The 16,074-nt window shown below is 35.7% G+C and overlaps 1 protein-coding gene across 6 annotated transcripts in view; it reads right to left on the bottom strand.

Moving 5' to 3' along the window:
* The window catches only part of LOC120860843 (unconventional myosin-IXa-like), a 181,065-nt gene that overhangs the window by 147,614 nt on the left and 17,377 nt on the right, over positions 1–16,074 (bottom strand). For all 6 annotated transcript variants that reach the window (XM_040236546.1, XM_040236548.1, XM_040236547.1 and 3 more), the window contains 3 exons: positions 11,757–11,854; positions 10,174–10,300; positions 1,088–1,177 (listed from right to left, as the gene is read on the bottom strand). In XM_040236546.1, coding sequence (XP_040092480.1) covers positions 1,088–1,177; positions 10,174–10,300; positions 11,757–11,854 — 315 coding nt within the window. The remainder of the gene's footprint in view (positions 1–1,087; positions 1,178–10,173; positions 10,301–11,756; positions 11,855–16,074) is intronic.

Below are 16,074 nucleotides of genomic sequence, written 5' to 3'. Positions count from 1 at the left end.
TGTGGTCTACAAAGGCACTCTCAAAGTTGGCAACTATAAAATATGACATAAGATAGCTGAATAATGAAGAAATGTGGACTTACAGGTACAATCAGGAGAGACCCAAAATAACAGGATAAATGGATCAACGTCTGCCTAGAAAGCATTCTCTACACTTAAATTACTATTTTCCCACCTCCATGTCTTCTAGTCTTATATTCTTACCCTATCTTTATAATCATCACTATGATTTCTCATCATTTTTGTAAAATTTCACCATAAAGTAGTAGACCTTTCAATAATTTTCCTACTCCTATATACTTCCAGTATTCTTGGGCTTCCCTTGTGGCTCAGCTGGTAAAGAATCCACCTGCAACGTGGGAGACCTGCTTCGATCCCTGGGAAGAGAAGATCCCCTGGAGAAGGGAAAGGCTACCCACTTCAGTATTCTGGCCTGGAGAATCCCACGGACTGCATAGTCCATGGGGTCACAAAGAGTCAGACACGACTGAGCGACTTTGACTTCACTTCACTTTCATAGACTTGAGTGGTAAAACAGTAATATTGGCTCCCTGTAGCAATAAAACTTTAGTGGAAGCCTTACTATACAGATGATATTTAAAGCCATGGGACTGAGTGAGACAACTGAGATAAAACGTATACAGAAGGAAAGACAAAGACTGTCCTACAGAACCCCATCCTTTATGAACAGAGTCAGGAAGAAGAAAAAAACAAACAAAAAGAACTGCAAAGGAGTGGCCAACAATGAAAAAGTAACCCAAGAGTATGATGTGCCAGAAGATATGATGTGCTCAAGAAGGAAAAATCATTTGTGTCAAATATTGCTACCTACCCATATAAATCAAATGAAAATTTAAAATGGTGATGAAATTAAGATCATTAGAGAAAAATGTAAGCATACTGTTTAAAGTCACATTCAACTTTAAAAGCTTCCAAGTTGATAGAAAACTCATAATCAAGTTTCAAGAGCCCAGAAAATATTTCAATCATCCCTACTGTCATTTTCATTCTATTAAGAGCAAGAATATAAACCTAAACTTCAAAAAGCATTTAAAGTTCCCTGATTTCAAAGAAAATCTATTCATACCTCTGCCAGTTTGTATGGTAAAATAAGCTTTTCTCCCACTGTCACAGTCTTCCTTGTAACTAGTGCTTCGAATAGCATCTCTTCTTTAACCTATGAAGCAGAAAAGTAAATTCAATATAAGATTTATAACAATGGTTGAATTATTTATTGAAATATCACACAGAGAAAAAAATAATGAGAAAAGCAAATATGCAATAAAGAAAAAACAAAAAGAGAATACACTAGGCAATTTAATTATTGGCCGAAGTGGAATTTAAGTGTCCCACTCACCCTTCTTCACCACAAAAAAGACACAAAGGGTAAATAAGACAGTTTGGTCTTTTTAAAGTTTTCTTTCTGATCATAACAGAGAAACATGCTTCATTGTGCAGAGTATGAAAAATACACAATAGCACAAAAAATATATTAAGACAGTCAGTTATAATCCCACAACCTGGATACAAGGACTAAAAAATAACAATACTTTTTTTTCTTAACTGAATTTATCTGGCTGCACCAAGTTTAAGTTGTGGCATATGGGGTCTGCGCTCCCTGACTAGTAATCGAACCCAGGTCTCCTGCTTTGGGAGCATGGAGTCTCAGCCACTGGACCACCAGGGACATCCCAACAATACTTCTTGAATTCCAGGAACATTACAATGGATAGTTATTGATGTTTCAGATGTTTATTTTCACTTACAGATGTTAAACTTTAAAATAAAGTTGATGCTTCCTTTATTCTTATTCTCTCTATAGAAGCCAAAATAATCATGAATTTCTCATGTATCACTTCAGTTCATGTTTTTATACTTATAAGACAACAGTGAGTCATTACCCTGCCACCAGCAAACTCATGACAGGTCAATCACATTTTAAAATAAGATTACACCATAAAGAAAATAAACCTTCTTTTGGAGCATCCATTGCTGAATCTTCAAATTCCAAACAACAGAAACATATTGAAGCAAATTAACTTCACAAGATGAATAGCCCAAGTTTAAATGTAAAAACCTCAACCTTTCAGATATATTTAAAATATTTCAAGAATCAAATTATCGATAATGCAGATTACATAAAATGACAAAACTGAGAAAAAACACATATGAGAAAAAAAAACACTGTAATATTCTGAGGAGTATTTCTTCATGCAAGCAATTATTATTAAAACTGAACATCGGAAAACGAATGACCTATGCAACAGATGTAAGAAATGTTTTTAAAGGAACAAACAAATGTAAACTGGCAACAACATGGGCAAAGATGACTTCCATACCCTTATATAAATTGGTATAATCACTATAGACAGTAATATGTCAGTAACAATAAAGCTCAGTATGTGTATATACCATACCCAAGATTTTTCTCCTTGAATTATATCCTAGAATAATTCTCACACATGTTAACAAGGATATATGTACAAGGCCTATCACAGTACTATCTATAAATGGAAAATCACAAATAAACTCACTCCCCACTAAAAAAGAAAAATTATGTTTTATTCATATAAGAGAACCTTATACAACAGCTCAAAGAAGAATCTAGAATATATAAGCCAACACTGAAAAAACTTAAAAACAAAATATGAAGTCAAAAAGTCAAGTTTTAGAATGATACATATAGTATAACACATATAAAGTGTGAAAACATTCAGAACAAAACTATATATTCTTCATGGACACATCTATCTATTTTGAAAATATAAAAATAAGAATGGGAATGATAAAAACTAAATTCAACTAGTGGAGGTGATGGAATTTCGGCTGGGCTATTTCAAGTCCTAAAAGATGATGCTGTGAAAGTGCTGCACTCAATATGCCAGCAAATTTGGAAAACTCAGCAGTGGCCACAGGACTGGAAAAGGTCAGTTTTCATTCCAATCCCAAAGAAAGGCAATGCCAAAGAATGTTCAAACTATCATGTAGTTGTGCTCATTTCACATGCTAGCAAAGTAATGCTCAAAATCCTTCAAGCTAGGTTTCAACAGTATGTGAACAGAGAAATTCCAGCTGTACAAGCTGGATTTAGAAAACACAGAGGAACCAGAGAGCAAATTGCCAACATCCACTGGATCATAGAAAAAGCAAGAAATTACAGAAAAAACATCTGCTTCATTGACTACACTAAAGCCTTTGACTATGCTGATCACAACAAACTGGAAAATTAAGACCTTAAAGAGATGGAAATACCAGACCACCTGACCTGCCTCTTGAGAAACCTGTATGCAGGTCAAGAAGAAACAGTTAGAACTGGACATAGAACAATGGACTGGCTCAAAATTAGGAAAGGAGTACATCAAGGCTGTATATGGTCGCCCTGCTTATTTAACTTATATGGACAGTACATCATGCGAAATGCCAAGCTGGATGAAGCACAAACTAGAATCAAGATTGCCAGGAGAAATATCGATAACCTCAGATATGCAGATGACAGTACCCTAAGGGCAGAAAGTGAAGAGGAACTAAAGAGCCTCTTGATGAAAGTAAAACAGGAGAGTAAAAAAGCTGGCTTAAAACTTAACATTCAAAAAACTAAGATCATGACATCTGGTCCGACCACTTCATGGTAAATAGATAGGGAAAAAATTCAAACAGTGGCAGATTTTATTTTCTTGGGCTTTGAAATCACTACAACAGTGACTGCAGTCATGAAATTACAAGATGCTTGCTCCTTGGGAGAAAAGTTTTGATGAACTTAGATAGCATATTAAAAATCAGGGACATCACTTTGCCGACAAACGTCCATATAGCCAAAGCTATGGTTTTTCCATTAGTCATGTATGGACATGAGAGTTGGACTATAGAGAAGGCCAAGCACCAAAGATTAATGCTTTCAAACCATGGTGCTGGAGAAGATGCTTGAGAATCCCTTGAACAGCAAGGAGATCAAATCAGTCAATCCTAAAAGAAATCAACCCTGAATATTCAGAAGAATTGATGCTTTTGAACTGTGGTGTTGGAGAAAACTCTTTTTTTTTTTTTTAATTTTTTTTTTTTTGGAGAAAACTCTTAAGAGTCGCTTGGACTGCAAGGAGATCCAACCAGTCCATCCTAAAGGAGATCAGTCCTGGGTGTTCACTGGAAGGACTGATATTGAAGCTGAAACTCCAGTCCTTTGGCCACCTGATGCGAAGAGCTGACTCATTTGAAAAGACCCTGATGCTGGAAAAGATTGAGGGCAGGAGAAGGGGACGACAGAGGATGAGATGGTTGGATGGCATTGTTGACACAATGGACATAGGTTTGGGTGAACTTCGGGAGTTGGTGATGGACAGGGAGGCCTGGCATGCTGCGGTTCATGGGGTCACAAATAGTCGGGCATGACTGAGCAACTGAACTGAACTAATTCATTGGAAGGACTGATGCTGAAGCTGAAACTCTAATACTTTAGCCACCTATGAGAAGAGCTGACTCACTGGAAAAGACCCTGATGCTGGGAAACATTGAGGGCAGGAGGAGAAGGGAGCTACAGAGGATGAGATGGTTGGATAGCATCACCAACTCAATGCACATGAGTTTAAGCAAACTCAGGGAGATAGAGAAGGATAGGGAGGCCTGGCGTGCTGCAGTACATGGGGTGGCAGAATTAGACACGACTGAGCAACTGAACAACAACAACAAATTCAAGGCGGAAGGTACAAACTTCCAGATATAATATAAAGGTCACATGTCATGGGAATGGAATGCACAACATGGTAACAACAGTTAATAAAAATTGTACTCCATATTTGAAAGTTGCTAAAAGAGGTCTTAGAAATCCTAATCACAAGAAAATAAACTTTTGTAACTATGTATCCTGAAAGATGTTGTATGTCAATTATAACTCAATGAAAAACAAGAAATTGTAGGGAAATCATTAAAAAAAAAGAAAATCTGAACACTGACTATATAGCTGAGACTGAAAACCAAATTATTTATTTTTAGGTATTTTAATAACATTAAAAAAATTTTTTTTGGAGTATAGATGATTTGTAGTGTTGTGTCAGTTTCAAGTGTGTGGAAAGGTGAATCCATTGTAAATATATGTGCATGCCTGCTCAGTTATTTCTGACACTTTGCAACTCCATGGACTTCAGCCCATCCGGTTCCTCTGTCCATGGAATTTTTCAGGCAAGAATACTGGAGTGGGTTGCCATTTCTGACTCCAAGGGATCTTCCCAACCAGGTGATCAAAACCACGTCTTCTGCACTGGTAGACAGATTCTTTACCACTGTTCCACATGGGAAGCCATATTTATATATATATATCCACCTTTTTTTTTAAGAGTCTTTTCCCATATAGGCCATCACAGAGTATTGAGTAGGGTTCCTGTGCTATACAGTAATTTCCTAATTATTATGAATATTTTTATAAACATAGCCCTTATCTTTTAGATAACTGGGATTTTATTTCAGAATTTGTTTTAAAAGAATTGGAAAGGAACAGAGGTGAAGATACAGATGAAAAGAGATGGGCCACATTAATAAGTGATGAAGCTTAACAACTTGGGGATCTCTCCACTTTTGACCGCATTTAAAATTTCAATTAATAAAAACTTGGAAAAAAACTAAATTCATAGTAGTATTTATACTTCTGCTGGGCAAAGTACACAGCGGACTTCAATTACATGTAATATTTTATTACTTGGATAATATTTTGAGTCTACAGGAATTTATTATACCTTTTTCATATATATTATATTCTAAAATTTTTCATAATTTAACAGGAAAAATATGTTAAAATATAAATCAATACATAATAAGTATATAAGAAATGAAAGACAAATTATGTATCAAAAGAAAACATGAATAGAAAGAACATTAAGAAACATGAATAGAAAGCTAACATCATAGAGAAAAATAATTTAAACATTAACAAAGTATTCACAATGAATACAAAAGTAGTGAGCTTTCAACATTTAATCAACAATTATTTCCCAGAAAAACACAAATCAACAAAATTAACTCAAACCAGATTTAAAAATCCTGAACACAAAACTAATTGGAGGAACATTAATACCATTGGTCATAGGATTGATATTATTCATATCTTTAACAAACATAGTATTCTTTCTGATGATTCTTCTATTAAATGCAGAAAAAAGATTTTAAAGAATGAAAAACTACCTAATTCATTTTAAGGAGCTGATTTAATGCTGGCACTAAAACTTGACAATGATCATACACAAGTCTACACACATAACATAATCACATAAAATACACTAATCTTATTTGGATTTAATAAGCAACCTAAGAAAATATTACTGAATTAATATTTTAATCAGCTACCTTTATAATTTTCCAAATAATCTTTAAATTTTATTGGACTTCCCTGGTGGCAGTGGTTAAGAATCCACCTGTCAATGCAAGGGACATGGGTTCGATCTCTAGTCTGGGAAGACCCCACATGCTACGAAGCAGCTAAGCCCATGTGCTACAACTACTGAGCCTGTGCTCTAGAGCCTGAGAGCCTCAACTACTCTCCACAAGAGAATCCATCGCAATGAGAAGCCAGTACACCACAATGAAGAGAGAAGCCCCCTCTTGCCACAACTAGAGAAAGCCCAAATGCAGCAATGAAGACCCAGTGCAGCCCCCCCAAAAAAATTAGTAAATAAAATAAATAAATAAACTTCATGGGGGAATTCCTTGGCAGTCCAGTGGTCTGGACCCAGTGGTTTTACTGCCAAGGGCCAAGGTTCAATCCCTACTTGGGAAGCTAAAATCCCACAAGCCTTAGGGCCAAAAAAACATTTTTAATAAAAAATAATGATAAATAAAAATATGGTCTAACTATAGGCAGGACACTCTGATAGGTGTTGTCAGATCTTCTCTAGCTCCTTAACTTGGAAGATATCTTCTTTCTACTTATTATTAAAACTTCACTCCTCAAACCACTCCAAACTAGAAAGAGGAACCACTCCAAACAAGAAGGAATTTGAGAAGCTTGAATTCAAAAGGTGGGATTTGCTATCAAATCACACTTAGTTGTTAGTCTAACTTTAACACTGGTAAGCCCAATTTTCAGAATTGGATTCCCGGCACCCTACTCCTTGTTTTACAAACACCTGAGTTCCTTTTTAAATTTCCTAAATTGTTCTTATTAGTCTCTCACCAAAAAAGAAATATTTCACTTGGACTAGAAGCCTTGGTACTTGCTGAATGCCTAAACTTCTAAGAAAGATCACTAGCCACAATGCTCTGTATTACCACAATATGAAATGAATGACTAAAACATCACCTAGAAGTCCTGTCTGAAAGATCTGTTTTCTGACCCTCATGACCTTCAAAATTACAGCTTTCAGATACCACACTCCACATTCTGGAACTCCTTTCTAATGAGTGAGTCTAGTTCCAATTCAAAGTACTCCCTCTTCTACCAGGCTAACTCATTCCATTAAAGTTAATAAACAAACAGCAAGGTATGTACAAAATAATAAAACACTGTAAGGTTAGATAAATAAGCACCTTCACAGATCTCAAAGAACACTGCCACTGCCTTATAATGGACACAAACTGGTAAACAATTAACTATGTAACAAAGCCAATACTGAATTATGCTAAGGAGAACCACGTTGTTCTATGCTGATGGAATCAGTTTAAACCATTTAATACAGTTAAAACCAATGAAGCAGTACATGAACCAAGATTTGAAAAATAAGTGATATTTTAACAAGAAAAAAAAAAGGTTACTGATAATTGTAAAAAAAAAAAAAAAAAAACCACTGGAAATAATTAACATGTTCTTCAATAGGTAGGCTTCCCTAATAGCTCAGTTGGTAAAGAATCCGCCTGCAATGCAGGAGACCCTGGTTCGATTCCTGGATGGGGAAGATCTGCTGGAGAAGGGACAGGCTACCCACTCCAGTATTCTTGGGCTTCCCTTGTGGCTCAGCTGGTAAAGAATCTGCCTGCAATGCAGGAGACCTGGGTTTGATCCCCGGATTGGGAAGATCCCTGGAGAAGGGAAAGGCTACCCACTCCAGTATTCTGGCCTGGAGAATTTCATGGACTGTAAAGTCTATGGGGTCACAAAGAGTCGGACACAAAGAGTCGGACACGACTGAGCGACTTTCACTTTCACTTTCAGTAGGTGAATGGAGAAACTGTGATACATGCACGTTATGGAATAATATTCATCAATAAAGAGAAATGAGCTATCAAGCCAGGAAAATACACTGGATGAATCTTAAATGTATACTGCTAAGTGAAACAAGTAAGTCTGAAAACATGATATATTAATAGTATATGAATCTAATTATGTTACATTCTGAAAAAAGCAAACCTACAAAGCTAGTAAAAACATCAGTAGTTTGTAGGGAGGGGTTGAACAGGTGACATACAGGGAAGTTTCAGGGCTGTGAAACTATTTTGTAAGATAATGCAGTGGAGGATACACAACATTATGCATTTGGCACAATCCATGCATATACACATACATAATCCATGGATCTTGAGGTACAGACATTTTTAGCTGGAGGAATCTCAGGAAAGAATGCAGGCCATGACATGGAAACTATATGACAAATATATGGAACAACCTCAGTGAAGAGGAAAGGAGGAAAACGTACTGACCTAAATAATCTTGGAAAGGAACGGCTACCCAATCCAGTATTCTTTCCTGGAGACTCCCATGGACAGAAGAGCCTAGCAAGCTATAGTCCATGAGGTTGCAAAGAGTCGGACACCTCTAAGCAACTAACACACACACACAGTTGACTTACAATGTTTCAGGTATACAGCAAAGTGATTCAGTTTTATTTATATATATTAATACATATCCTTTTTCAAATTCCTTTCCATTATAGGTTATTATAAAATACTGAATACAGTTCCCTGTGCTATGCAGTAGGTCCTTATTGTTTATCTATTTTACATATGGTAGTATGTATCAGGTAATCCCAAATTCCTAATTCATCCCTCCCTCCCATTTTCCTTTTAGGTAACCATAAATTTGTTTTCTACGTCTATGAGTGTATTTCTATTTTGTAACTAAATTCATTTGTATCATATGAGAGTCCCTTTGATAGCAAGGAGATCAAACCAGTCGATCTTAAGGGAAATCAAACAAGTCAATCTTAAGGGAAATCAACCCTGAATACTCGTTGGAAGGACTGATGTTGAAGTTGAAATTCCAGTACTTTGGTCATCTGATGCAAACAGCTGACTCATTGGAAAAGTCCCTGATGCTGCGAAAGATTGAGAGCAGGAGAAGAGGGTGTCAGAAGATGAGATGATGGCTGGATGGCATCACTGACGCAAAAGACGTGAACTGGGCAAACTTCGGGAGATGGTGAGGGACAGAGAGGCCTGGCGTGCTGTAGGCCAAGAGGTCACAAAGAGTTGGACATGACTGGACAACTGAACAACAGCAACATCATATTTTTAGATTTCACATATCAGTGATACCATATACTATCCCTCCATCAGTTGCATCGTTTGGAAATATGTTCTCCTACACCATAGGTTGTCTTTCCATTTGTTTATAGTTTCCCTTGTTGTGCAGATCATGTTAATCTTTATATAGACAGTCACATAAAAATATCTGGAGATATGTGAATATACTCAAGGTGAGTTTACACATACATATTTCCTGTTCTATCAGAGGAGAGTGCCCATTAAAAACTACACCCCTTTTAAGATAAGCTGATAAGATAAGTTAGCTGAGAAAACATGAGGAATCATCAGTCCAGGAAGAAAGAGTAAGGTAATGAGGACCTTGATGTGGGAAGAAACGCCACAGGACATGAAGACTTTTGACTCCTATTTAACCATGAAGAAAGAAAAAACAGTACTCTTTTCTCCACCCATCTGGACACCCCATCTTCAAACAAAATAATCTGACCAACATCCTACTATGTAGGAGAAACTTTACAAAGACCTAGAACATGATATAGTATAGAGTGGAATATTCATCCTATTCAGCAAATTTAGGAGTTACAGATATCTGGGATAAAGGGAAGCAGGGGAGAAAACCCAAATCTGGCACACATAATAGAAATAATTCCAATTTCTGGACTAACACTATTAATTAAAAGTATTAACCCATTAATACCTACAAAATAGTTACACAAAATAAAAACTGAAAAGTTACCAGTATTTGAAATGAAAACTGAGAATATAATCACTTACTTCTAATAACTCTGAGACAACAGGCAGAACTTCAGGATTACAGATATCTATGGAGTCATCCCGGTATGTCTTCTTTTTATAACAGATATTACCCAAATGTAGTATTGCTGAGAGAAGAGAGAAAATCCTGTGAAAATAAAACCATAAATTACAGCTTGCTTATGTGACTTCTCTTAGGCATATTTCATTCCAAAATTCTAATGAAGCAAATTAACCAGTACAGAGTACTTAGTCTTCAGATAAATAAGAAATATGAGGATAATAATCATAACTACAAGAACTAAAATTTATTGAGTGTTTACCATGTCAGGCACTGTGCAAAGTGCTTTATATAAATCCACTTTAAGAACTGTATCTACATCAGATATACAGATACAGTTGTTTGAAGGGGACTTTTTTCGTTTTGTTTTAAATTTTATTTCTTGATTTTTGGCTGTACCGGGTCTTCACTGCTGCACAGGCTTTTCTCTAGGACTGGCACGCAGGCTTCTCGTTGTGCTGGCTTCTCTTGTTGCAGAGCTCGGGCTCTAGAGACCGCAGGCTTTAGCAGCTGCGGCACATGGACTCAGCAGTCCTGGCTCCCGGCTCTAGAGCACAGGCTCAGTAGCTGTGACGCACAGGCGTAGTCACTCCATGGCACGTGGGATCTTCTCAGATAAGGGACTTGAACCCATGTTTCTTGCACTGGCAGGCAGATTCTTTACCACTGAGCCACCAGGGAAGCCCTAAAGGGGACTTAATATTGTCTGACTCTTCTGTGGTGTTTCAAAAGTCCATGACTTTCTAATTGCTTTTTATCCTACCTGGAATGTCCTTTCCCTACACTGGCTATTTCAGATCTACTGAATTAGAATCTTTAAAAGAAAGGTCTTAGAATTTGTATTTTTTTAAACAAAGTAACCAAGGTGGTTTCTTTATTATTGTATTTTTTAAGTGCTTCCCCACATCATATTATACTGAGCATCATATTATAATGCCTTTTTTAAAAACAGTAATGGAGACCACTGGACTGTATGGCCTAACAGTAGGCCCTTACTGTGAAACATCTACATCTCAATTGTCCTTCCCTCCTGTCTCAGAAGAACACGTGCCTCTCTTCCAGCCAATAGATAATCCCTATCCTTGGGCTCTACAGCTCATGAACTCAGTTTACTCTAGGACATTATTACACCTATTTTCTGTCTCTCACCTGAACTTGACAAGAACTTTCTATCGAAGTAAGCTCACTTCTCTTTTACTTTAAGCAATCCCCCTTATACCCCCCATTGTTTCCTTCCCTTCACAGCAAGCGCTGTAAAGCAACAGTTAAGGAAGGTACACGGAGAGGTTGGGGGGCACCATGAACTCCTGTAATAATATGCAAATGTTTATGGACTGCATTTTTAGGAAGAAGAGCTCTAACTTTCAACAGATTCTCAAAGAGTTTATGACCAAAGAAAGAAATTCAAAACAAGTCTTTTCCAAAAATAAATTTCTTAATTCTAAGTAATGCTTAAGATGGAAGAGGCACTAGATCAGGATTATTAGAAAATTGTTTCAAAGGATCTCTACTGAGGGTAAAGGAATACAATAAATAAACTCACTGTCTTCGTGTCTTGGGAAGAAATCCTACCATTTCCATGGCTAGTTGTAAGCGTTCAAAGTCATGCCTCAAATCTTCCCCCTCCACGGTGAAGCAATCCTGCTTTTTTAACGAAAAATGGAAAAGAAAAATCAAGATTACCTATTGAAAAGCAACCTAAACCACTCAGAAATATAGTAATTTTAGATAAGCATACCTATGCATATTTAGATATCATCAAATTTATTAGACTCTTATCCTGCTACAAGCATGCAAATCAAACATATACCTACCTAAATACCAGTATGTTACCTTTTCCCTCTTCTTCACAACCACCCAAGCAAGGATCTCAAAAGCAACTTACAATAAAGAGCTGGCAAGACTCATAAAATGTTCTAATACCAAGTTTGATTTTGAGTGGTTCTGAAGAGTCTTGGAGATGAGAAGCATTTAAGAGATCAATTCCACATACAAATGTTATTTATTCAACAAATATTTAATAGATGCCTACCTATATGCAAGGTGCTGAACTAGATCCTGGGACACAAAAATATATTTTAGAAGAGGCATTAATTTAGTTGAGAAGAGGAGCCTAGACTTAATATAAAGATGTTTATATTACATCAACATTAGATACCACATAAATGGTTCCTAACAAATAATATAAACAACATGGCAATCAGCAAAATGAAGAAGTATATGTGAAAGTACAAAAACTTTCAAAAGAACCCTCATAATATAAGCCAGTAAACACAGTTATGGACTACCAGACTAAAAAATATTACTCTTCTAGAGCAACTCTTGCATTTCAGTTCCCCCCAAAAGTCAAAAGGTTATACTGTACCATTTGATAATACTGTAAATCTTTAAAACAATAAAAAAAAGTCTTTACCTGCCTTTACTATGTGTTCTCATAGTCCCTTTACACTTATATTTTCAAAAACTTCCTCACATGTATTTATTTTTTAACGCCTATCTTCCTATGAAATGTTGTTATCAAATAGTCAATGAACACATGAACTATAATTTGTCTAATTTACTGCAGATTTCCAGTATCAAGTCAGTGCTAAGAAGAAAGTAGGAAATTACTAGAGTAAATATACAATCAATGAATTATTTAACTGAATGAGACATTACTTTAAAAGAAATAAACAAAGTGCTCATCTATTTTTTAAAAAGTACTTATCAAGTATCTACCATGTACAACCTGCTTTAGGTACTATAAAAATGAATATATATATAAATAATAAAATTTTAAACATTGTCTTAAAATGCTATTAAAAATAATTTTATTCTCTATGGAAAGGTACACATGGATTTTAAATTCACTTTAAGAAAAGTTCTTTCTGACTATAAAATTTTTGGTAAGCAATTTTAAGACATATTTCTACAGACATGACAACATCCTAACCCACTAAAAAATTTTAACTTAACACATTTTTCTCTTTCCTAAAGCTTTTTAAAAGCTCTTCTTTTCTTCCCCCTAAAACCACAAACAGCTCACTCATTTTATAATTTAGTAAAAATTTTTCTATAACAAATAAGTGGAGGGAAAACAACCTATGCTTCAACTTGTGTAAACTCAGTAATACAGTAATGATTCTCATAAATGACAGCTGCTCTTATCTACCTCAAGAATGAATAAAACAGTGTGGATAAAATATTGAGAGCATAAATTGCAAAAAGAACTAAAATATAAATACATTTATACCGGCTGTTATCTATAATCAAATATTCTTCAGAAATACAAGACTAAAATCATAATGAACTTTTAAAGACTTATATTTAACATGAACTTCCTTGATGACAATGGTATTAGAAAAACTAAGGACAGATTAATCTACCAGACCAGAAATATCATTATCTTAATCTGGGTTCATACGGGTGCAAACCTTGAGACCAAGATTCAGTACAAGTAGCACTAGAATGTAGGGAAGGCAACGTTGCCTAAATAGAGTACAATATTAAAATATCTACCAAGGTGGGTAACTGGACTTTAATTCCAAAGTAACCTCTGGGAAACAGTATAAAAAATAGAAAGGTGAAGGAGCCATAACACTTATATATCACCTCTCAACAGTTCTGGAGATAAGCTGTTAATTCCTAGGTACTTTTACAAGATCAGGCAAGAGCACAAGCCCTTCCAGGATTCTAAGAAAAGCTTTCAAGCACCAGACACAAATACTGGCTGTTGGAGGTCATTCAGAAAACAACAAAACAGTAAAGGTCAAAGAATGAGGTAGGGAACTAATCAACAACTGTTAAAACCTTTTCCACTGAAAGAAGACAGCTGATTTCTATTGTCAAATTCAGCTCCAGGCTCTAGTCTTACCTGATAACATGCCACTGCACACTCCCCACAAATACACCAAAATATTCTTTCAAGCTATCAGCACTTTTTCCCTTTGTATGAGATGATGAGAACCCTTTCTCATTTATAAGTGCCAACAACAAGCCTGGCATGTAGGAAGTATTTTGAGGGAGAGAAAGTGAAGAGCAAAATCAAATTACACACGTTTCTCATACATTGTCTGTATTTCTTCGAATGCTGTTTATAAAAATTATACTTTTTTATAGCTACTAGTTGATAATATAGGACACAAATCTGAATAATTGACTTTGAGAGTTAGTAAAGATGCTGAAGATCATTTAAGAAAAAAGAATATAAAAAACATAGCCTGATTTGAATCCCAATTACATTATTAAATTGCTTCATCACCACGGGGGAAGTCACTTAAATTCTGAGCCACTGTTGCTTCTTGTGTGAAAGGTAATCATACTAACTACAACCAGTGGTTTTATAATGATCAAATATAATATGGATGGTAATGGTTTTTAAATGAAAGACCATTTGCAAAGGAAGTTGTGCAGCATGCAGAGACCTTTGTACTGGACTGGCATAAAGCCAAAAAGGCAGAATTTGAGGGAGTGACCCCAAATGTATAACCTGTTGGACCGTGAATAACAGTAAAAGTGCTATGTTGTAGAAATACTTAAGATTTGGAGGATGTAAATATTATGGATTCAAAGGTTCCCGTCCAGTTGCATAGGACTCCTGCAGCAGGTCTACTTCATGGGAAAATGGGAGGTCAAGTACAATACAAATGGTTGGGTTCCTATAAAGGCAGTAATGACCAGGATGAAAGCTTGGCCTCGCTGAGAATATGATGTTTTAATCCCTTTGCAGCATGGTGTTCAGTATACTGAGACCCATTCTGGCAGTTCTCACTAAACTCGCCTGATAGTTGGACCCGACTATTCAAAGTTTAATTCAGAAAAATTTTAAATTAGGTGAAACTGTTTACATTGAAGTTATTCAGAACCAGCTTTAAGGTAAAATGATTAGAATAGATTATTATCATTTAAAGAAGGGAAATTAGCATTTACCATATATCTTCTACATACCAGTCAATATCAGAGTCACTTGCCATATACAATCTTTAAATTCTCAAAACACAAGAAGTTAATTATGCATATGTACATTTTATTATACCTATATTTATAGGAAAGAAAATAGACTCAGCGGTTAAATAAGTCACCCAAATAACAGAGGAGGTTACACTAAAATCTGTTCTAAGTTACACCAAAATCTGTTCTAAGTCCTCTGCTATCTTTCATGAAACACTAGTTGCTTGAGCTTGTTTTATTAATAGGTGATTTAATTCCTTTCAAGGAATTAATACAATGGGCAACAACAGGTCCCTTGTTAAAAGCAATTTTCTCACTCAAGTTCCCCTTGGGATCACTTATACAATTTCATACAATGTATATTAAATAATATAGCACAAACGGCAGAATCCTCCTTAATCCTCTCTTCCCATAAAGCTAGTTACATAAGTTCTAAAAACTCAGAGTGAAACAAGTTTACTTTGCCCCCAAATATGATATGAGGAGGTGCGAAGAGAAAAGAATTAAGCAAAAAATCCTCAGATAGACTACTTGCTTCCATTAAAATTACCTTGCAAGAAAAAGCAGAAAAATTAAAGTTCCAATGATAATAGATTTGAAAACATAATAAATAAAAGGATAGTGATGAAAGTAATATTAAAGGAGTAGGAGAGTGCGGCTACAAATTTCTTCTGAAAGGAAAAGATGGATAATAATGCTTTCAGTGGTGGTAGCAATAGCAGAAACACTTACTGTGTGCTTATTAAGCATTAAGCAATACATTAAGCTCTGTAGATGCACTAACTTAATACTCACAAAAGTTAAAGACCATTATTTTCCCCTTAAAGAAGGGATGAAAACAAAAAGATAAGTCACCTGCTTGACTTCTCCATACTAACAAGTAGATGAGCCAGTTTTCTAATCCGGTCTACCTACTTCAGAACCTAAAAATT

This window comes from Oryx dammah, unplaced genomic scaffold (assembly GCF_014754425.2).
Source record: "Oryx dammah isolate SB20612 unplaced genomic scaffold, SCBI_Odam_1.1 HiC_scaffold_11208, whole genome shotgun sequence".
In the NCBI taxonomy this organism is placed as follows: Eukaryota; Metazoa; Chordata; class Mammalia; order Artiodactyla; family Bovidae; genus Oryx; species Oryx dammah.
Note: the sequence above shows the minus strand (reverse complement) of the source record. Positions and strands in the feature narration are given on the sequence as shown.